This window comes from Myotis yumanensis, unplaced genomic scaffold, assembly GCF_028538775.1.
Source record: "Myotis yumanensis isolate MYYU_CA2020_CCGP unplaced genomic scaffold, mMyoYum1.0.hap1 SCAF_10, whole genome shotgun sequence".
NCBI classification, from domain to species: domain Eukaryota; kingdom Metazoa; phylum Chordata; class Mammalia; order Chiroptera; family Vespertilionidae; genus Myotis; species Myotis yumanensis.
The window spans coordinates 71,520,663-71,545,300 of record NW_027223761.1 but is presented as its reverse complement, the minus strand read 5'-3'; the positions used below and the strand labels follow the sequence as shown (position 1 = coordinate 71,545,300).

At 41.7% G+C, this 24,638-nt stretch overlaps 1 protein-coding gene across 1 annotated transcript; it reads right to left on the bottom strand.

Annotated features, from left to right (window-relative positions):
* Positions 1-1,417: 1,417 nt before the first annotated feature.
* Positions 1,418-23,385, bottom strand: POGLUT3 (protein O-glucosyltransferase 3). The gene is made up of 8 exons (XM_070425970.1): positions 23,166-23,385; positions 14,475-14,672; positions 13,440-13,726; positions 9,961-10,177; positions 7,787-7,983; positions 5,800-5,994; positions 4,424-4,528; positions 1,418-3,102 (listed from the first exon to the last, which is right to left on the bottom strand). The coding sequence occupies exons 1-8, from the start codon at positions 23,365-23,367 to the stop codon at positions 2,977-2,979; spliced, it is 1,527 nt and encodes a 508-aa protein (XP_070282071.1). The 5' UTR covers positions 23,368-23,385; the 3' UTR covers positions 1,418-2,976.
* Positions 23,386-24,638: the final 1,253 nt, after the last annotated feature.

Below are 24,638 nucleotides of genomic sequence, written 5' to 3'. Positions count from 1 at the left end.
ATATAATATGTCCCATGATATAACATTCTAAACATAGATTTAAAAACAGCATAATAGAAAATATAAATATCCATTTTTCCTATGTATATATTTTGTGCATTTATTGTCTTTTGCTAGGTTTGCATTTTTCTTTATTTTATAGTCTGATTCACACTTATAGTAAAAACATTTTAACTATCTCACACAGGTATAAAGCAAAAAGTATAAATTCCCTTTCTCCATCCCCTCCTCAGATATTGGTGAATATCCTTTCAAACTTTCAACCACATGGATATATTTTTGTTTTTTACATAAATGGTTTTGCATTATACATATTGTTCTGAAAAAACTTGTTTTTTTTCCCCTTGAACACTGTTATGGAAAACTTTCATAATAGTGCATTTAGAGCTACTTTATTCTTGCTTGTACTGTATTCCTTTATTTATCAATATCTATTTAGCCAATTCCCTAATGATGGCTATTTAAGATGTTTCCAACATTTTATTAATAAAAAACAAGACTGCAACAAATGTTGATATTTAGACAAATGCAGTTATTATATTCACTTGCATATCCTTACATCCCTTTCCTCCTTTTAAAGATCAGGTATTTTTCATGAAAACCGAAGTATTAAAAATGACTAATGGAAATCATGGGTAATGTCTGAACTAAGAAAGAAAAAATCATGGTTTTAGTAATCCCATTTTTACTAAATTATATTCATGTCAACAAACCAGGAAGCCATCTAAACTCACTCATTTTAAAGCCATGACTGAGTTGGTATGATGGAGGATTATCTAGATCAGGGGTCCTCAAACTACGGCCCGCGGGCCACATGCAAATACAAATATTGTATTTGTTCCCGTTTTGTTTTTTTACTTCAAAATAAGATATGTGCACTGTGCATAGGAATTTGTTCATAGTTTTTTTAAAACTATAATCCGGCCCTCCAATGGTCTGAGGGACAGTGAACTGGCCCCTGTTTAAAAAGTTTGAGGACCCCTGATCTAGATGAAGGCTGCTCCCTTCCAGTGGAATTTTTCGAGGGGCTCCACTTAATTTCTTAAGCACATCCTTGTTATTCCACAGCCAGAAGCTGCCTGGCTTATTTCAACTCAATTTTAACTGTTTGGCAGCAGGTGATGTAAATTTTAAAAATTTAAGATGTCTCTAACAAAATATCATTAGCCATCAAAAAGGACCTGGGTTGCCCTAACAGTTGGCTTAACGGTTTGGCTCAGTGGATAGAGCATCAGCCTGCGGACTGAAAGGTCCCAGGTTCGATTCCAGTCAAGGGCATGTACCTTGGTTGTGGGCACATCCCCAGTAGGAGGTGTGCAGGAGGCGGCTGATTGATGTTTCTCTCTCATCAATATTTCTAACTCTCTATTCCTCTCCCTGCCTCTCTGTAAAAAAATCAATAAAATATATATATATATATTTTAAAAAAGGACTTGGGTTTGGAGGACAGGGAGATATGAGGGAGGGCAAACTTTCTATAATCTCAGCTTTGACGAGTCCAAACTCCATGTATCATATATCAATGGCACAGATTCATTAAGATCTGGTCTCACTACAGCTTGCCCTTTATTTTATACTGTGCACTTGTGCATTTGGAAAACTTGGGTTTTAGGATTTTCCATGGATACTTGGCTTTGATTACATTGTTCCTAAATGTGATTTTGCTCTTATCTAGTTAAGAAAAATTCTGATTGTTTTTCAAAAAAGAATAGATATGACTACTTTAAAGTGGTTACATTGTGTTCCAGATTAAGTTAATATTTCAATTAGGGGAGTGAATATTTTAAGATTGGGAGTGTGGATAGTTCTTGTTTTTTGGAGTGTGGTTCTTCAGGTAACTCAACCTTGAACTGGTATTACAAGGAATGTGCATCGAACTTCTGGGCTGTAAGTCTTAAGTTTGGACCCTAAAGGCAGAGGAAATTTCCATTTGTTTAATCTTGGCAATGCAACCCAGTGAAATGGAGGAGGGGTGCAGTGAGGATGCTTGCCTTTGTTGTTAGCTATTAGTGAATCTCAAGATACCAGGCTTCCTGCAGTTTGTTGCAGAGGTTTTCAAGTATCCCTTTAAAATATTAAAAAGAATTACAGATCCTCACCTGACTGCAGTTACCTTTTTCAATCCTATATAATAAAAGGCTAATATGCAAATCGACTGAATGGAGGAATGACTGGTTGCTATGATGCGCAGTGACCACCAGGGGGCAGACGCTCAAGGCAGGAGCTGCCCTCTGATGGTCAGTGCTCCCACAGGGGGAGCGCTGCTCAGCCAGAAGCTCTGAGCTGGGCTCATGGCTGGTGCAGGAGCCTCTCCCACCTCTGTGGCTGTGCTAAGCTGGCAGTCGAACACCCCTCGAGGGCTCCCAGGCTGCGAGAAGGGAGAAGGTGCAGGCCGGGCTGAGGGACCCCCCCACCCCCACCCAGTGCACTAATCTTGTGCACCGGGCCTCTAGTATATAGATAATGAATGGTCCCGTCGGGGGCAATCATCTATTTTAATAACTGTGATAGATTGGAAACTACTAGCTTAAGGCACTTTCTCCTTATTTTTATCTCAGGTGTTGGTAAAACTCAGCTAAAAAGTTATGTGTGAGCTTTTAAAAAATATTCCCCACTATAGAATCCCAGCTACCATTCATAACAGAGTCATCCTCTTCTTCCTTATTCTTATCAGACTTTTCCAAGAGGAGGCTGACTATTACTGAATGTCAAAAGCAGCTTGTAGAAGGAGAAATTGTGTGGTAGGGGGCGGTAAAAAACAACAACCCTGCACAAATATTTTTTCTTCATAACTGGAAATGGAAGAGCCAAAGCGAACAATGAATAAAAAAAACCAAACCAATAAATATGATGTACATGTATTCCTAGACAGTGATTCATATTTTGGCAAGCTGTGTTCTTCATAGCTTAGATACTGTCTGGATGCTTCCATTGAAGACGCAGCCGGCCTACAGAGGAGTGTAAATCCGGGCTGACTTAAAGTTCTTCTCTTGAAGGTCTCTTCCCCTGGCACTGGCAGATGGACGTGCTATCATCTGGCTGAGGAACAAGTTCCATTCCATCACGTATTTCGGGTTTGCTGGACTGGCGCTCAGCATAATTCTGAATTGTGGTTTTAAAGGCAACAAAAAGATTAGTCCACACTTCATTCCCCTTATTCCTTCCCATTCATGCTGCAAACCAAAGGTCTGATGTTACATTTTTCACTTTAGTTATTGTAGGTCCTAGTGTGATATCTCATAATCTAACAAGGAACCCTAATCCACAATTCTTTGTGAAGGTAGGAAGCCTCTACAACAAGGATGTCAAGCCAAGTGTTCTGGAAACAACAGCACCAGTTAGCATGTATCCTCCGCGCGTCAATGAGTAATTACCTTTACTGAATATTCAAATCAGATGGTAAGCATCTCAAAGTAAAGCTGGTGCTCTCACCTATCTCTCCTTTAGGCCTGTATCTCTCCTCTAGGCCTCTAGGTATGGTAAATGGTGACAGGCCTGTGAAATGTCCCTCCCCTTTGGCCACTGACAAATATTCCTAAAAATTGGATATTTCAGTTCAGTGGTTTCAAGTACATTGAGCTGGACACTCCTTGTCCAGGGCCAAACCCAACAAAATACTGACATGAACACATGAGCCTAATTAATGTTGTAGGGAAGGAAACGTGTTTGCCTACCAGCCCAGCGGAGGGAACAGAGCTCATCTAAGGGAAAGGTTGTTTCTGGTAAACGGTGTAATTCATCATTTAAATTTTTCTGTGAGAGGTTGGTTCAACAAGCATCTGAGGAAACTTATTTTTTTTTCTGCTCACAGGAAAAATAAGTTTAGGTTAAAAACAAGAACATATGTTCTTATTTTTTTTTTCTCCCTGGCTAGATTTAAATGAGTAAAGGTAATTACACAAGAACTAATCCTTGGATTCCCAATAAACATTTGTACAGTACTTCGTTATTTAGCTCTAAGGTGTTAGTACTATTATAAGTATTTTTCATTTGTTTGTTTTATGTAGGAAGCTAAATATTTGCTCTCTATCCCATACTATGATAGCAGAAGCAGGACTCGTAAGTAGCAGGAAGAACAAAGAGGTGGGCATTTTGAGTGGGAAGAGATGTTACTGACCTCTACTCTAATTTTCTAGATGATGAATTCCTTAAGGCATTTAGTAAAAAAGAAAAAAGAAAGAAAGAAAAAAGGCACTGGTAAGATAGTAGGAGCTGTTCATCTATTTTTGTAAGGCTGTCAGCATCGTTTTTGTTAATACCGAGTGGAGATAAAATATGTTGGCTACCAAGAGACTTAGTACTCCTCCTCCTTTAGGCTGGTCCTTGGCTTAACCAGAGCCCACATGCTCAATCTCAGCAGCACCCCCAGAAGCGAGGCATTCAGGCCAAGCATGACCCCGCAGGATGGACACTCTCCACTGACCTGCAGTACTCTGTAATAGTAGCAGTAAATCCTGTGTGGCTGTAGCAAGTCCCTGGCAGTCAACTGCCCTTCTTTGGCAATCCTCTTGGCTTCTTCGTCATTTTCCTGAAAGGTTGAAAAAGAAACAATGAATGAAAATGACTCCTGTGAGCCACAGACAAAGCTAAAAGTGAGTGTGAGTGAGGACAGATGTGGGGTTGGATATGCACTGCATGGGAGAGATGGATCATGATGAAAATATCACCTAAGAACAAGGCTATGGAAGTGGACAGAGTGCTCTCCTAGACATCTCTGTTACGTGGAAATGATCATGCATGTTTGTACCCTATTCCACAGGCCCACTAACAGCGCCCCCCCCCCCCTCCCCAAAGTGCAACAGCCCACATGCAGCTTCTATTGTGACTACCTTGGTACTTTCCTAGGCACCCAGGAAGTTTAGGGCTCCTCATCTGTTCCCCCATTCTAGCCTTCTCTGTTTGATATTAAAGTACAAGCTAGAATAGAATGAGTCAGTTTTCATGTTATAACATCTCTTAAAAGCGTCATTTAAATATGCAATCAGAGTCCCAAATTTCTTATAAAATGTTACCAATGAAAGACTATATTGCTGTTGCAATAAAAATTTAGTCACCAGTACCCACCGGCTGTCCCTTTAGTTGCAGGAATAGTCAGCATTCCTAATTATATTTTGGGAAAATAGCTAATATTCTATCATGCTGCCCACAGGAAAAGCCATTTGCAAGTTATTCTGACTCGTTATAAAGGGTCACAATAATTATTCTGCCTCAGGCACCCAGTGATTTCCCTAACCAAATACTGCTTCTTAGAAACAGTAAAGTCTTATAATAAAAGGGTGAATTTTTATAGTTTCATAATAAAACACAATCACTTTTTAATACTTTTCTTTTGAAAAAGAATTCTTATTTTATGGAAGACTTGTGATTCTTGGATATTGTATATCATGCCTTCATTATGAACTTGGGCCTTTTTCTAACTGAGGGGAAAAAAGAGCACCATGTTGACTTAAATGTTTTCTTGGGCATAAAGCACTGTAACCTGGTCTTTTCTATCTGTAACTTGCATTTGGAGTATTTTCGCTTGTGTATGTATATGCACAAATAGTGATTCCATGAGAACGATATATACATTCTATAAAACACTGGACTTCAAATGTAAAAAATCCTCAAAAATGTTGACAGAGGGCATATCAAGTGATAATGATATTGGTTCTTCAGCTACTTCAAGAGAATAAAAACTTCAGAAAATATTTCTTTTGACTAAATTATGTCAAATTAAATTGTGTCATGAAGGAATTCCTGGAACTAATTCTGGTGAATTTGTTATTGCCTGAAGAAACTAAAATTCAGAAAATGTACCTTGGCCCATTGAACTTTCTCTAGTAAATCAGCAAGGTTCCTTTTAATTGGCACGTAATGTTTCCAAGGCTGTAGTGCCATATAAAAGTGTTCATAATACGGGGAGTCCTGCTTCAGAACCAGACTGTCACCCAGCATGAGGTACGGGTATCTGTAAGCAGCCACGGTCCCATCCACATTCACTTGATATTTGTACTAAAAGGTCAAAACAAAAATAAACATTTTAACATTTGCTTCACTTAGGCTTCTCATCAACACTATAATACTACACATCAAAGAATTCATTTCCACTTCCTAACTTTATTGTTTAGCAGGTTTATATTTTGTTTTGTAACCCGTATTTTCTCTGTATTAAAATCATAAACACCATATTAGCAGGTCAATGTTAAGAAATACAATGCAGCCCAGTCGACATGGCTCAGTGGTTGAGCATCGACTTATGAAATAGGAGGTCACGGTTTGATTCCCCGTCAGGGCACATGCCTGGGTTGTGGGCTCGATCCCCAGTGGGGGGCATGCGGGAGGAAGACAACTGATGAAGTTTCTCTCTCATCATTGATGTTTCTATCGCTCTCCCTTCCTCTCAGAAATCAATAAAAATATATTTTTCTCAAAAAAGAAATACAATGCATTTAAAGATAAAATTTTAAATAATTTTAGGTTCTAGGAATACCTATTTCAACTATAGTGGAGAATTCATATTTCTTTAACAACATAGGAAAATGATTCTCAAAGGTTTTATATTTACTAAACTGAATATTGATAACCATTGAAAATTTTACTTATACATTTTTTTTATTTCTTATACCCATGAAAAAGGAAGGCAATAACCTAGCTGGTGTGGCTCAGTGGTTGACATTGATCCAGGAACTAAGAGCTCACTTGTTAGATTCCCAGTTAGGGCACATGCCCGGGTTGTGGGCTCAATCCCTTAGTAGGGGGCATGCAGGATGCAGCCGATTGATGAAGTTTCAACAAACTATGTAACTAAGTAACACTCATACATCTTTAATCCTTAGCTTGCTCAGAATTATGAGCACAGCACTTCTGAATACATGGAAGACGTTTGCTAATATGCTGTTATGTGTATCTATATACATATACATATACATATACATATACATATACACACAGGTATACATATACACAGGTATACATATATTTATATTCTATTTTTATTATTCTAAAGAGAGGTCAGGGCACATGCCCAGTTGCAGGCTCAATCCCCAGTAGGGAACATGCAGGAGGCAGTCAATCCATGATTCTCTCTCATCATTGATGTTTCTATCTCCATCTCCCTCTCCCTTCCTCTCTGACATGAATAAAAAATATATTTTTAAGTGAGAAAACTAATATTCAGAGAAATTTATAAACCTCTATTCTCTGAGTCCAAATACCTTGTTCTCATAATTATACGACACCGAGATGAACAGGATATACTCAGAAATTTAGTAATTAAATTTTTCTTAAATAATCGATACTAAGGAGTTTATTAGCCAGTCAGGTTTTGTCACACTGTTCACATCTCTGTCTCCTCTGAATTCAGGACAACACCCTGAGGAGCGAGGCAGCAGCACCTGTGTTCACAGGGCAGAGGCAGTAAGACATGAAGGCCCCACAGTTAGCGGCAGAGGTAGGACTTAACCTCAACTCTAGCTCCTATGTTACTAATATGGAATTTATACTCTTTCCATTTACAAAGGCATTTGAGATCATTTATGTAGAAGACATTTATATATCCAGTTTACTGAAAAAACAACAACAAAGAAATGCACCCAAACTCCAGGTTAAGCCTCGTGCTATATTTTGAGTATTAAGTGAAGTTCTGAGTTGTTTGGTAGACATACAACAGGAAATCAGGAGTTTTGTAATTCCCAGGCCTGCTAAGAAAGTGTGTGCCAGCTCACAAGACAGGAGAAATTGGCCCAGGCCCAGCTATTTCCAAATTTATCACTTCAGACCCACCCAGGAAGAATTAAATGCATACCTTAAAGAAATCAAAGAAACCTATCAATTTAGCTTTTCCAAGCTCTTTCTCTTTCTCTTGGAAAAAGAAATACCCCGTGATTCCCGCATCTAGGAGCTGTGGGTTTTCCTTGGCCAGCTGCACCAGCTGGAGCCGCTCCTCTCGGCTATCCCTACCTCTGAAGAAAGCTTTCTCTGTCTTATTGATCCAGGAAGGCCCTAGAAGGTCGAGACCATAAAAAAAAATATTTAAAACTTTTATGTGGTAAATGTAATCATCTTTAATCTAACATTGGCATCTACGAGGTTAAAGCTCTTTTATCATCACCATGTCTTCTAAAGCAGGGGTGGGGAACCTTTTTTCTGCCAAGGGCCATTTCGCTATTATAACATCATTTGCAGGCCATACAAAATTATCAGCTTAAAAATGAGCCTGCTATGTTTGGTCAAACATTTAATTAACTCACCCCTAATGCCTTGGCAGGGCCAGACCAAATGATTTTGTGGGCCTTATACCACCCTCTGGCTGGACGTTCCCCACCCCTGTTCTAAAGGAAATGCTATTTTCAAACATTATGGGATTAGAATGCTCTAATTTCATTTCTTTGTCTGCTAGGGAGAGCTCACTCAAATGTTAGAGTTTCTGTTGTGCAACATTAGAAAATATACAAAATATTACTGGACCAAGTTCAAAGCAAAGAGAGATTCATCGACTTGGCCTGTTCACCAAGGCATTAGCTTCTTCCATCTTTTTTGTTTGTTTTTGTTAATCCTTACTTGAGGATATTTTTTCCATTGATTTTTTAGAGAGAGTGGAAGGGAGGTCAGGAGAGGGAGAGAAAGAGAGAGAGAGAGAAAGAGGGAGAGAAAGAGAGAGAAAGAGAGAGAGAGAGAGAGAGAGAGAGAGAGAGAGAGAAACACTGATTTGAGAGAGACAGATCGATTGGTTGCCTCCCACACTCACCCTAACTGGGGCTGGGAATCGGACCTGCAACCTAGGTAAGTGTCCTTGACTGGGAATCGAACCCAAGACCCTTTGGCATGTAGGCTAATGCTCTAACTACTGAGTAACACCGAACAGGGCACTTCTTCCATCTTCTGTGCTTCATAGTACAAAATGAACCAGCTTTTGTCTGTAGACAAGGTGATCAGAACAAAATATGTAACTAAGTAACACCCATGCATCTTTAATCCTTAGGTTGCTCAGAATTACGAGCACAGCACTTCTGAATACATGGAAGACTTTTGCTAATATGCTGTTATGTGTATCTATATACATATACTAGTACATATACATATACACAGGTATACATATACACAGGTATACATATATTTATATTCTTTCCTAGTAGGGAAATATTATGGAAGAATTAATTTAAATATATGTCTATTATTCTAAAGAGAGGGCATTAGTTAACATCTGTCAGTGTTCTAAGGGATAAATCATAAGACACAAATTGGAGAGGATCAAACTCATTACTATGTTAGCACACTTTTCAGAAATTCACTGTTATCAAATAAAAAGTAGGTCAGTTTTCCTTTCACATCATCTTTAGATAGTTTACAAGGAGTCTCTGGTCTTGTCTATTAAATCAGTCCACCAATCCACAGTAAACAGAAAGAGGCTATAAAGAGAAGGCAGGCTTTCTTCTACTCAGGGAGTTCAGTGTAATGAAAAGGTGTGTTGTGCCATAAACCTAAGGCCATTAAAAATGGGAAAGGAATTCAGGTTTTAAAGAATCAAGAGAAGCAGAAAGAGGAAAGGGGAGAATTTCTTAGATACAGTGCTGGAAGTAATAATATCCAAATGATACTGCTATCATATTATCGTATATATCATTTTATACTTTTCAAAATTATCTCTCACTTCATCTAGCAATATAAAAACATTGGTGTCAGAATTCAGGGACAATTTTACCAAATATATATGTTCAAATAGTAGTTATAAGTGACCAACTCAAAAGAGACTCAGCTCTGAGAGATGTGCACATCACTAGCCCTGCTCATGTATCTTTAATTTTTGGATTAGAAGAATCCTAAAGAAACCTCTTTGGCATATAGGGTGCTGTTTCTCTTTTTCCTTGGTTACAAAATAAGAAAAATGGTTATTTAAATATATATACATATACCCTCCTTGACTAAACATCCCCTTCACCTTTTTTTATATCTAAGTTTTTTCTTAGAACTTGAATTTACCTGTATTTCCCTGAATAGAGAGGAGATCATTTGTAACACCTCTCATTGCTTCAAGTGTGGAGTGAGTGATATCATACGTCGGAAGGATAATATCTCGTGAATCCAGAGAGCCACACCATGAAATGATAGGTAAAGGGCCAGGCGTTTCGTTGACTTTTCGGTGTTCCAAAGGCCAATCTCCAAGATTAATATAAAATTCTAAATCTGGGAGAAGGACCTAAATAAACAAAAACATAAACATCAGTGCTGAGAAGACCTCAGTGTTTGGTACTAAATGTTTTAGTTCTTTGGCTTTCTTAAATATTTCTGATAAAATGGAACATCTGAAAATAGCAGCAAAAGAGAAAAGAATGCCTCAGTCATCAGTGGTATCAGAGAATCAAGGATGAGGATAATAAACAGTCAATTCACTTAATCAGGAGTCAGCTATCTCTGTTCAGGGGTGACATTTTAAATTGGTCAGTAGTGTAGAAGTTGAAATTGTATACATGGGTATGAATGAGTGGCTTTCTTTCTGGCAGCTGCCTAAGTGAGAATCTACAAAGTTAGACTCAAGCCCTTGTTTTCCTTCTCTCTCAAACCTCTTTATCGCTTCTACCTTTGATTCTGGAATCTGCTACTCCATCTCCACCTCCGCGGTCAATGCCTTAGTTTAGGTCTTTATCATCTCTTGCCTAGATTGTTGCAATAGCTCACTTCCTAGGTGTTCTGGTGCTAGACTGTCTCCACTCTATTATGTTTTCCACATTGCTGCCCACATTTCTAAAACCAAAGTTAATGTTACAACCAGACTTAACAGAATCTTAAGCCTTTAGGACAAGGTCTAAACTCTCTGGCTAGAACTCAAGGTCCTATTATTACCTTTGAGCCTTATCTTCTATCTGCTTATGTGCCAGTAAACTTTAGGCCACTTTCTGAAAATGCCGCCCACTTTAATTCTCTTCGGACGGAATGTTCTTCTCCTACTTATTCATTTGGCACTTTCCTTTCTCATCCAGAGCTAATGTTACCTCCGCTATGACTCCCCCTCCCAGGCATTTTAACCTGGTACCTATTTTTCTCTCAGGCCTATCATGTTGTGTACAGTTGTTTGTATTCACATCCCACCCTCACTTCCAAGTCACAAAAACATGTCCCATGAGAACGAGAAGCTCTAAGACCAGAGGTGAGACTCATTTATCTTAGATTTCTTCCCAGTCACTGGGCAAAGAACCTGGAACAAAACGGAAGGTCAAGGGATGTGACTAAACACCCTATTGCTTTTCTCATATCTATATATATAAAAGGCTAAGCGACCATCCGACCAGTAGCTATGACGCACAATGACCACCAGGGGGCAGACACTCAACGCAGGAGCTGCCAAGTTGTGGTGACTTAGGTTCTTGGGTGATGCACCCCGGAACCAGAGAGGAGGGAGCCCAATTCTGGGATACGTCACCCGAGAACCACCCTCTCGCAATCTGGGACCCCTTGGGAGATGTCGGAGAGCTGGTTTCAGCCTGATCCCCACAAACCTGGCTGTGGGACCTTATGTGCTGGAGGGACCCCATGCTCACTCTGTAGACACCCTTCAAGCCGTGGCACCCCACTAGGTGAGGCCAGCTGGGGAGGAACCACGGGAGGTTGGCTCCAGGGCGTGTCCAGCCTGTCTCGCCCAATCCTGTCCCGCTGGCCACCTTCTAATTAATTTCCTTTCAATGTGCACGAATCCATGCACAGGGACACTAGTAATGTAAAGCTCATTGTTAATAAACCCCAGATCAGGAGTCCTCACTACAGAGCAGAGTTTCTCAATGTCAGCACTATGGACATTTAGTTGTGGGTAATTACTTGCTGTGGTGCTTGCTGTCCTGTGCATTGTAGGATGTTTAGCAGCACCCCTAGCCTCTACCCACCAGATGCTAGTCGCAACCCTCTTGTGGTGACAACCAAAAATGTCTCTAGACATTGTCAAATGTTCTCTGAGGGAAAAATTATTCCTAGTTAAAAACCACCTGAATACAAGATAGGGGAATATAGGGCAGGGTGGCTGGTGGCAGCCCAGGAAGGAAGCACCACCTTTAGGATCAGTTGCCCATATGTTCATATTGTGGACTGGTAGGGAGAGGGGAGGCAACTGCTAGTCAAAATCAGAAATGATTGCAGCCACACGTTCAGTGTCCTTGGGAAATTATACAACTCATATCAAGAAAGTTGGCTTTCGGTTTAGAAAACTACCTCGATGGTCTTTCTGGATGAGAAACATGAAATTGCCCATCTTCACCCCTTACTCTACATCAGCGGTTCTCAACCTGTGGGTCGAGACCCCTTTGGGGGTCAAACAACCCTTTCACAGGGGTCGCCTAAGACCATCGGAAAACACATATATAATTACATATTGTTTTTTGTGATTAATCACTATGCTTTAATTAGCTCAATTTGTAACAATGAAAATACATCCCGCATATCAGATATTTACATGACGATTCATAACAGTAGCAAAATTACAGTTATGAAGTAGCAACGAAAATAATTTTATGGTTGGGGGTTACCACAACATGAGGAACTGTATTAAAGGGTTGCGGCATTAGGAAGGTTGAGAACCACTGCTCTACATGGTCAGGGAAATAGTACAAAAATCGCTTTGAATTACTGTACTTAAGAGTTTTACAGCCGAAACCGGTTTGGCTCAGTGGATAGAGCGTCAGCCTGCGGACTGAAAGGTCCCAGGTTCGATTCCGGTCAAGGGCATGTACCTGGGTTGTGGGCACATCCCCAGTAGGGGATGTGCAGGAGGCAGCTGATCGATGTTTCTCTCTCATCGATGTTTCTAACTCTCTATCTCTCTCCCTTCCTCTCTGTAAAAAATCAATAAAATATATTTTAAAAAAAGAGTTTTACAAATGGGGAAAGAAGGGCTAAATAGAGGATCTGGAGTGGCAGGTGGTTGACTGAAAGTACAGGGATACCTATTTTTAAAGGTTTTTGTTTATTGATTGATTTTACTATGTATGGGTACAAAATAACCTTTCTCGGTTACTCCACCCTTCGACAAAATGTGCCATACCCAGTATCTTTCAGAGGTGTTTAGGGTACAGCAAGGAAGCTGTGTTCTAAATTCAAGTCATTCTGAGGTGACAAGAAGAAAACTGCTGCAGAAAGTAAAATCTCAACGGAAGGAATATTCAGCAGGAACGGAGAACTTCTGGCAGTGACCTTGAGGCTACAAATGTCTGAGAGTTCACAGAAACCTTGGGAGTACCCTGTGCCCTACTTATTTGGGATGGAGGGTGAAGCCACTTCCTGTAAATATTAAAGGAAAGGGAGAGCCATAGACACGGAGAACGTACAGACACGCGGGAGGTGGACACCTCACGTGCACATTTGCAAACCTGGAATCCAGTTCCATCCTTTGCCATTATTCTCCTGGGCATTTAAATATTACAACTAAGTGCTTAAATGATACTGTTTTTAAAAAATCAATGAACTCATTCTCATACCTTTCTGGCCAGTGACAGCAAGATCTCGTCTGAGAACATTTTGAAGTCTGTGTATTTCCCTAAAGGTCTCCGGTAGATGTGGTTATTGAGAATCGTGTAATGAACAATGGCACCCCTCTCATCCCCGAACCGTTTTGGAACTTCATTTAGCATCTGCTGGAGATTAATGCTGGGAAAAGAAGCAAAATCTTTGGCAATCTGTGGTTCTTTGGTTGGACAAGACAGAGTTTCCTGCCAAGCCTGGGGATCCTCTTCTGGACACTCGCAGTACTCGTGGTAGATGGGTCCTGGGGAAGGCAAAGCACACAGTTCATTAGCCAGCGCAAGGCAAGCAGTGTTTCTGCCCTTGTTGTGAACGTGGGATGACTTCTTGGTGAATTCTAAGATTATCAGGAAAAATCTGCCCTAAACAAGTCAGTGGTGAAAGTAGTTATGTCAGAGTCCTGCGCTCCTATTTTCTGTCTCCCTTTTGCAATCCCCTAGACCCCTGGTTGGCAAACTGCGGCTCCAGAGCCACATGCGGCTCTTTGGCCCCTTGAGTGTGGCTCTTCCACAAAATACCACGTGCGGGCGCGCACGTACAGTGCGATTGAAACTTCATGGCCCATGCGCAGAAGTCAGTATTTTGTGGAAGAGCCACACTCAAGGGGCCAAAGAGCCGCATGTGGCTCGCGAGCCGCAGTTTGCCGACCCCTGCTAGACAACCTAGTATAGCACATGATCTCTCCCAATATACTCTGGGCCAATTAGCTGATAAATTCCCAGTGAGTTATAAATGGTGATGAAGGTAACACAACTTACCTTATGTGAAGAATGAAGAGTATTTGAAATGGAACTACCTAGCTAAACATGTAATATTTTTAAAATTATTATCACTTATATCTCTTTAAGTTACTTAGTTTTTCTTTCCTTTAAAATTTCAAGTTAAATTGAGCTTTACTTTGTTCCATATGACTTCAAGGTCATCATAACTCATTCTGAAAGGCATGAAATCTACACATGAGGCTGGTTCTAAATTATGTAATAATCACTTACCTTTCAAAATATAGGGAGACTGGGCAACATGTTCATCACCATAAAGGACTTCTATCTTCAGCCCTTCATTGACAGATTCATACATCCTATACCTGATCAAAAATGTTCCATCGTTCCTGTCCAAAGGTTTTGGGACATGAATCCGGACTAACTCTTTAGGTGAAAGAGATTTGATTACTACTTTAAATTGTGCTTGACCTGAAAGAAAAAAATATATAAATAACTCCACTACTTCACAGTCGCTTTGTTGTAACAATTAGTGGATAGCTGTCTCTACACAGGAATTTCTTATTTTTCTACTATTAATGGTAAAATAAATCATTTTAGTTTGAAAGACCCTTGAGGCCAGAAACTATTCTGGTTTATGTCTTCAAATCAGGGACCTGACTCAACATTGATTCATTAGTCATTCACATAAAGATTTATTGCATGAACAAAATTACTTCATAAAAAAGCAAGGAAGAGGTGAACTTTTTGCCTATTTGATCTTTTCTCTTTTGGGTAAGTAAAAGCCCAAGTAGTTAAAAATCTGTGAATCATAAAATAACAGAACTCGAAGGCAATCCAACCTTTCCTTTTAAGACATACACAAGCTTTCTTTGTAAAGCATTATAATATCAAATAACCCTCATTTCTGAGGATGCTTCCTTTTGCTAACCCAAATCTCAAGCTGTACGTCTATGCCCATTTCTTTAAGTAGAGAGAGATTTTTAGAGAGTTACACGACCATGCACAAATACACATATGTGCACGTGCACACACACACACACACACACACACACACACACATGCTCATACACCTTTGTAACTACTAGAGCAGCCGTGGGCAAACTACGGCCCCCGGGCGGGATCCGGCCTGTTTGAAATGAATAAAACTAAAAAAAAAAAGACCGTACCCTTTTATGTAATGATGTTTACTTTGAATTTATATTAGTTCACACAAACACTCCACCCATGCTTTTGTTCCGGCCCTCCGGTCCAGTTTAAGAACCCATTGTGGCCCTCGAGTCAAAAAGTTTGCCCACCGCTGTACTAGAGTGTACTTCTCTAAGCTCGATTTCTCAGGTTGAAATGAAACAGTTACACAAGGGTGATCTAATACCTCTTATAACTCCAAGACTCCATGGGTTTTCTGTTCGAGGGTAAATAATACCCACTTAGAAACCCCTTCTCTTTTGGCGGGAGATAGCTGACTTTAGGCTTTGACATAAAGCGGCTGTGATTAACATTACTGTGGCCCAGGTATGGACGGTGAGACCTTTTTCTTCAGAGAGGGCAGAGGGTGTATTTGCCTTCAGTGCAGATCTGATCCTCAGAAGCTTTAAGAATCAAGATCTGCCCTGGCTGGTTTGCTCAGTGGTTAGGGCACTGGCCTGTGGACTGAAAGGCTGTGGGTTCAATTCCAGGTCAAGGGCATGTACCTCCATTGCAGGTTCAATCCCCCGAGTAGGAAAACAACCAATAGATGTGTGTCTCTCATGTCAATGTTCCTCTCTCTCCCCCTCCTCTCTTTCCCTTTCACTCTCTCTAAATCAATGGGGAAAAAACCCTCAGGTGAGGATGAAAAAAAATAAATAAATAAAGATCAATTAGTGTCCTAACCACAGTTAATCATATTTAAAAAGTGGTGAATCCTCTGAAATCCACAGCCCAACAAACAATAAGTTGTGACCAAAGTATTCTTTCATCTCCTATCCCTCACTGTGAAATTAAGCATATTTAATACAGGGGTGGGAAAAAGTGGGTTTACAGTTGTTCATAAGAAATAATACAATAATAAATAAATAATAAAAAATAAATTATATGTTTCACATACTCCCCACTGCAAACCAACTTTTGCCCACCCTTGTATATATTTTTTAAATTACTGAAAAAGTTTGTATCTCCTCTTTTTAGTTTCTAAATATAGCGAGTGACTTTTCTATTTTCTTTTGGTCTTTCACCAGTTTTATTTATTTATTTTTTTGTGGGTCAGGAGACATGTGTCTCAGTCTCTTCAATTTAGTAACAGTAATGTTGTATCTGACATCTTGCTATTAAATAATTAAGTACCAAGCACATACATTTTTAGGTATTTGAAATAAATGTGACAAAATAATGACGGACATTTGCCAGAAGAAATGACCTATAATAGATAAATATAGGGGGTGTTTGTAAAAGAAAGGTTATGAGATAATGTGAAATTATTTAAGATGTTGGCCGGTTGGCTGAAATGCTTAATGAAACACATCAGCTTTTGATTTGTGTTATTTTCCACTTAGTTCCAGAAAGGCAAGAAGACTGAAAACCAGGAAGGCAGCGCCTGGGGACCAGAGAGCCATTTCCATGGTTCCCTCCCAGACTAGAAACAGGACAGAAGTGTTCTTGTCTCCTGACCAGATAGTCCTGCTCTCCATAAATTTATGATTTTAATAAACAAAACAAATAGAAGACAAGCACAGTAATGACTGTGTGATTTTTTTGGGCTACTTTCGTCGGAATCCTTCATGCCTGTGTCATTGTTGGCATGAAACTAAGGTTAGATTCAATGCAAAATAATAATGACCAAATAGAAATAAGCAATTCCAACCTCATAAAAGAGAAAATGAGAAGAATGTAATTGCAAATTGCTTCAAAAGGACCGAATGTGGATTCTCATTTGCCCTGCGGCTAATATAATGGAACAGAACTGAAGCTCAGCTTGAGTTTTTCTACTCCACAAATTCAAAAGCTAATAAATTGAGAATGCAGTGACTGTGTAGACAAAAAGAGGTTGCCAGTATCAAAGTCTTACATCATCAGAATCAGAAATTCTGAAGACTTTTGATTTGGAAAGAAATAAAAAACATTAAAAAAAAATTCACCTAACCAGTCCTTGAGCTTGAGGTTTTCACCTGCATTGTCTACCTTATTTATTTTCTTAAAAAAATTTTTTTTTTATTTATCTCAGAGAGGAAGGAAGAGGGAGAGAGAGAGAGAAATATCAATGATGAGAGAGAATCATTGATTGGCTGCCTCCTGCACGCCCCCTACTGGGGATCGAGCCTGTGCCCTTGACCAGAATCGAATCCAGGACCCTTCAGTGTTCCTGTATATGCCGACAGCTCCTTCCTTCAGTCCGCAGGCCAACGCTCTAGTCACTGAGCCAAACCGGCTAGGGCTACCTTATTTATTTTCTACAAGAACTTGTTAGGTAGGTATTGTCACCGTCATTTTACAGACCAGGAAACCAAGGCTCCCTGGAAGAAGTTACGTAACTCACCCAAGGTCACACGCATAGGAGTAACTGAGCCAACGTTTGAACACAGCTCGGATCCTTCTTCTTTCAAAGCCCATCCTGAATCCACCTGGTCACACCGTGTAATGTGAGCATAGGGGTTCCCGGAACTCAAAGTTGGAGGAATGACCTCTGGCATTCCTGGTTGAATGGAGCTATCACCAACCCCCAACCCAGTTGTTCAGGAAGTTTATTAAGGGTCTCAGCAGCTGCAACAAAAGTGTTGAGCCACATGACCAAGGGAACAGAGTCCCAGAAGGCCAACTGGTTTTGCCTTGAGGCTGCATGGAATCCTCCAAAAGCTTCTGGCTGCCTGCAGACCACGCACGGCAATTATATTATGGTGATTTGGTTAAAGGGAAAGCGCATTGAACTAGGTATTCCACAGGGGCTCTGACATTTAGTAGCTGTGGGGCCATGGGAAAGTCATTTTAGCTTCACTGATCCTCGGTTTCTTATATGTAAAGTGAAAAGACTATCCTTCCTGTATCACAAGACAATTTAGGAGAACCAATTAAATAAAGCAAGTTTAAAAAGTAAAGTGCTAAAAGGAGACCTATGTAATACTCTTTGTAATACTTTAAGCAATAAAAAAAAAAAAAAGTAAAGTGCTACATAACTAGGAGGTAAGACTATTTTATAGTGATGTCATCCCTGATGAAGACAAGAGAGGACTGAGTAGAAAATGAATACAGTTGACCTTTGAACTACCTGAGCTTGAACGGCCTGAGTCCACGTATACACGGATTTTTTTCAATAAATACACAATTGGCCCCCCATTTCCCTAGGTTTCACCTCTGTGATTCAAACAACCACAGACTGAAAATAGTATTTTTGATCCGCAGTTGGGAATTCATGGATGTGGAGGGCTAACTGTATGCATTGTTTTATGCCATTTTACATAAGGAATTCGAGCACCTGTGAAATTTGATATCTGTGAGTGTCCTGGAACCAATCCCCTGTGCCATGGAAAAACACTGTAGTTAAGTTTTGGGGTAGTTAAAAGTTATACGTGGATTTTCGACAGCACCTCTAACTCCCACCTTGTTCAAGCATCAAGTGCACTTGTATTCTACCATCTTGCATATCCTAACCACCCTCCCTCTACCCCAGTGGTTCTCAACTTTCCTAATGCCGCGACCCTTTAATACAGTTCCTCATGTTGTGGTGACCCCCAACCATAAAATTATTTTCGTTGCTACTTCATAACTGTAATTTTGCTACTGTTATGAATCGTAATGTAAATATCTGATATGCTATATGTGTTTTCCGATGGTCACGGCCCACAGGTTGAGAACCCCTGCTCTACCCCTTCTTTCTTTTCTTCTACAATATTTACTGAGAATCTCTGCTGGACACTGTGCTAGATGCTTGGAATACAAAAATACCAATAGGTTCTGCCTATATTCATAATAGAAGGAAATACTCAGTTTAAGTCAGAAGTTAGAGAAATCAAGATATAGATAGGTCCTTTTCCCCTTCCAAGGTCTTAGACCCCCTAATTTCTGTCTGGGGACTCCAGTTTCAGATCTCCAGATTTAGACCACTCAAGTTCACAACATGTTTGCTATCTCTGTACTTGAAGATATGCCACATAACAATGGTATTCAGATACTATTAAGTGAAAGTGATAATTACAGCAATAAGGGAATCTGGGTAAGTCATGTAAGACAATCTAGAGCTTGTGGAAATATTGCCTCTTTTCCAATTAGTTCTGGGAGAAGAAAAAATTTCAGATCTTACAAATGAATGACGGTGGCAGGAGATGTGAGAAACTGGTGGGTTTGTTTTTCAGACTATAGGACAGCCTTTTGAATGGAAGGTAGGAATCAAGTGGCAGGAAAGGAAACAAGTGGAGTCTAAGGGAATGAAAGTGAGGTTGTCTGAAGACTTGGTGAAAGTCTTTTTTTTTTCCTTAAAACTTTTTCCTGACTAAAAATACAATATAACCATTTTCAGGGAAAATTTTCTTGGGAATTTCCTTACTCTCTTGCTATAACCACTGATGACACTAATGAGTGAGGTACAGGTTAATTTACTGATTACAAAATTAGAATGAAACTACATAGTTTGTTTCCTGTTCATTCCAGCCTTAACCAAATATAAACATCCTATATAATAAAAGGCTAATATGCAAACAGACCAAATGGCGGAACAACCAGAACAACCGAACAACCGAACCAGTCGCTACGACGTGCGCTGACCATCAGCCTCGGCAGGATGGTGGAGCAGGTGAGCGGGGGCTCCAGACCAAGGCGGGGAGCCAGTCGCTGCCATCGGGGCAAGCCTCTGGTGGTTACTGAAAATTCTTTGCTCCCACACACCATGGTCCCGCCTGGCGCTAGCACCTGCTGCCAGTGCCAGGTCTGCTCGCACCTGCAGCTGGTGCCGGAGCCGCCACTCTCACCAGCTGCCGGTGCCCGGCACCAGTCCTGATTGCTCGGCGCCATCAGCGGGTGCGAGCAGCGGCTGCCAGCCCTGATTGCCCCTGAGGGCTTCTCCACCTCCCCCTGCTCTTGAGGGCGACTGGGACAGCAGCTGCCGCTTGCACCCGCTGACAGTGCAGGCCTCGCTCGCACCTGCTGCTGGTGCCGGCCCCAATCACTTGGCAGTGGTGGGAGCAGGGCTGCCAGCAGACAGGGGACTCGGAGCTGTGGTGGGATGGGCTGGGCTGGGGCACAGAGAATGGGCCGAGACCCACCCCTGTGCCTACCGCAGCCTCGAGGCCCACAGTTCCTTTCACGGTGCACGAATTTGTGCACTGGGTCCTTAGTTATTAAATAATCCTATATAATAAAAGGCTAATATGCAAATCCACCAAATGGTGGAACAACTGGTTGCTGTGATGTGCACTGACCACCATGGGGCAGATGCTCAACGCAGGAGCTGTCCCCTGGTGGTCAGTGCACTCCCACAGGGGGAGCGTTGCTCAGCCAGAAGCCGGGCTCACAGCTGGCAAGTGCAGCGGTGGTGGCGGGAGCCTCTCCTGCCTCCAGGACATCCCCCAAGGGCTCCCGGATTGCAAGAGGGTGCAGGCCAGGCTGAGTTCCCCCCACTCCCCAAGTGCACGAATTTCGTGCACTGGGGCCTCTAGTCTTTTAATAAGTTACTTCAAATTTTTTAAAAATTGTGAAAAAAAAAGTAACATAAATTTGACCATCTTAACTTTAAAAAAAATTTTTTTTTGATTAATCCTCACCTGAGGATATTTTTCCCATTGATTTTTAGAGAGAGTGGAAGGGAGGGAGGGAGAAGGAGAGGGAGAGAGGGAGAGAGAGAGAGAGAGAGAGAGAGAGAGAGAGAGAGAGCCATCAATATGAGAGAGACACATTGATCGGTTGCCTCTAGTACATGCCCTGACCAGGGCCTGGGATCAAACTTGCAACCCAGATATGTGCCCTTAACCAGGAATCGAACTTGAGACCCCTCCTTGCGTGGGCCGATGGAGCACACCGGCCAGGGTTTAACCAATTTGTTAATCCTCATCAGAGTATATGTTTATTGATTTTAGAGAGAGAGGAAAGAGGAGGGAGGGGAGAGAGAAACATCAGTTGGTTGCTCCTGTACTCGCCCTGCCTTGGGGGTCAAACTGGCAATCTAGGTATGTGCCCTGACCGGGAATCAAACCCACAACCTTTTGGTGTAGCTAAGGATGCTCCAACCAACTGAGCTACCCAGCCAGTGTAACCATTTAATTGTATAGTTCAGTAGCATTAAATATATGCACATTGTTGTGCAACAAATCTCAAGACCTTTTTCAAACTGAAACTCTATACCAATTCAACAACTTCCCATTTCCCTCTTCCAACAGCCCTTTGGCAAAACATTACTTTTAATGGCTGTCAAATATCCCATCACATGCATGTACCATACTTTATTTAGCAATTACCTTATAGTTGGCTACTTAAACTTACAACAACAATAATAATGATAATAATAATAAAATAAACTTACTATAATAAACAATTATAATGCTGCAAGAATATCCTTGTATATAAAAATCTTTGATTATATTCTGATCATTATCTCAGGACAGATACCTAGGAACCAGACCACCAGATGAAAGGCCAAAGGCATTTTTTGTAAGTGACATTTATAAATGACATTTTCTAACTGTTGAAAATCATTTTTTTTTGGTACATTAAATTTGTAAATGTTTAAGAATTGCTACATTTGGACAATTACTTTCCAGAAATGCTTGACCAATTTGGGCTCCATTAGCAGAGGATGAAGGTCACTGAGTAACTCATTGCTCCCTTAACAGCTTTGAGTTTTACTACTTTTAAAAAACTGTCAATATTTTTAGAAGAAGAAATGGAATTTTATTTGAATTTACAGCTCTTTCATTAATAGTAGGATCAGCAGTATTTCATTTTGGATCATGTAATTTTTCTTTTTTTATGTAGAAATTAATTTTTTTAGTTTTCCACCTTCTTTTCTTTCCACCTCCTTATAGCATAATAACATTAATTTTAGAAAATGAAGACACTATAAGGAAGAAAAATACACCGTATAGTGAAAGACTTTGAATCTGGGTTTAAGAATATTGTCTTCTGATTCTTAGGCCCATGGAAAGTCTTTCTAAAACTAAAATAAGTAGTCATCGTTTTCCACTGGCACGGGAAGGAGAGGCACTGGGTAATTCTGATTGATTTTTTTGTTGATCAAACAGGGTGCCAGTTGGCTGAACATAAATGAGACACAAATTAGCAAATCCTGACTGGTCACCACTTGAAACCAGCAGGACTAGTTGTAATAAGTTGCAAAGGTACATGGGAAGGAGAACGTGGGAGGACAGCTGGGCACAGGGATTCAGGGCAAGATCCTCCCTCGGGAGAGGGAGCACCTCATGAGCTCTACTGAGTTTCTCCAACTCCTGCCATCTGCTTTCAAGAACTCAGAACTGTAGGAAAGCCAAAATCTAGCAGGCAAAACTGCCTTCTTCCTGCCTGCTGATCCGACAGTCATTCCCTTAGTGTAGTAGTTAACTGTCTCTAACCCCATCAGGCCCCAGCAGTGTAAGCCCAGCGATTCGTGGGCTTGATGACTCAATACTTGAAGGCGCTCCCTACGAGCTGAAGCAGTTGGGACTCATCAAAGGTGGAAAGGCGGTCTCCGGGCGTGTGACTAATGTATCTTCCTGCATTAACACCTCGGGCGCCGCGCACTCGGAACGTCAGTCCCAGCGCGTTCATGGAGAAAGGGCCCTCAGGGTTCATTCATTCTATCCATCCATTCAACTGCAACCTTCCCCCTTTGTGTACCGAGGCGGAGGGAAATGGCTGTGACCAGACCCGGGAAGGGCGACGCGCCAGGGGAGGGGCGCCACGCAGGCGGCGGGCGGACTCCCGAGGGGCCCGGGCGCGGCGGGGGCGCGCGGCGGGGGGCGCAGGGGAGCGGGCGGCTGGGCGAGGGAGGCCCGCGGTGGACGCTACCTGGGGGCGAGCGAGTGAGGTTGTGGCCCTCGGAGCTGACGGCCTGCAGGTAGAAATAGCGGACGGGCAGGACGACGCCCGCCTGCAGCCCGGGGCCCCACACCAGGCTCCGCGGCGCGCTGACCGGCGTCTCCGGGGCCCCCGCGGCCGCGAGCAGGGCGAGCTGCAGCGACAGCAGCAGGGCCCGCGGGAGGCGGCCCATGGTCCCGGGCCGCTGGGTCCAGCTCGGCGGCGGCGGGGAGGGGCGGGGAGCGCCGCGAGCGGAGGCGGGCACTTGCGGGGCGGGCACACCCCAGGCGGGGCTGCGCCTGGGATCCGCCATCCCGCCCCCGGCTCTCTGCGGGCGGCCGCGCGGGGGCGCGGGGTGGTCGTGGGCCTTGCGCATTGAAGAGGGTGGGCGATGGACCGGTCCCCCTGTCCCCCCCCCCCCCGTGGAGAGCCGGAATCGTAGGTCTGGCAAAGAGAGACCAAGGATGAGAGTAGCACCCTTGATGGCCAAGGCTTTGGCGCGCCGGGCCTCACCTCCTGTTGCTTGAATTTGTCAGCTGTTTAGAGGAAAATGGATTTTAAGAGAGGCAGCCTCTGCGGTGACTGCCTAGGGTAGGCGAGGGGGAGGGAATGAAAGACCCAGCAGCGAAGAATTTTATATAGTTTAGGGGAAATGCCTTTAGACAGGGAATTTCACTGGTTGTGTCTGCATGTTTTAAGTTGAAAGCTTCCCTCTGCTCTAGCTAGCACTTAAAAAAAAAAAAAGAAATTTGAAACATTTTGTTCACTTTCTTCCAAAAATCAAACTTTGAAAAAAAATTTCCAGAGAAATAATCTGAGGGTTAGCTGGTATTGGATAATAAAATATGGCCTAATGAATTATGTAACACATGTGGTAACACCCAGTTTTATTAAGAACATGTCAAAGAAGCCATATAATTGTATCTGAACACTCCTTTAGCAATACTGTATCTGTACCAACCTGTTTTCTTTCTTAATCCATATCTTTAAAAGCGCATCTCTCTTCAGATCAACAGATGTCTCGGCCAGATTCTTTATCATAAATCAAATTGAATGTACTCAACAAGCATTCATTCACTGTCTACTATGTTTTAGACATTATACTTTGACTTCAAAGCTCCTGTGGTTTGGTGGACAAGAAAGAGAGGCAGTGTAAATAGTGTAATGGCTGCTAAAATATGGGTGCCAGGAACTGCGTGGGGTCTGGGATTTCAGCCTACCTTCAAGCTCACAAGTTAGTCTTTATTGTTCCATCAACACTGTCAAAAAAAGACACAGACTCCTAGGTCAGAGACCAAACTTCATTAGTCACTGCAAAAGCAGCAGCCAGAGCTTCATGGTGGTTTGTGCTGGATCCCCATGATCCCTGTTATGGGCTGAATTGTATTCCTCCGAAGTTCGTATGTTGAAGCACTAACTCCCGAACCTCAGAATTTAGCTGTATTTGAAGATAGGGCCTTCAAA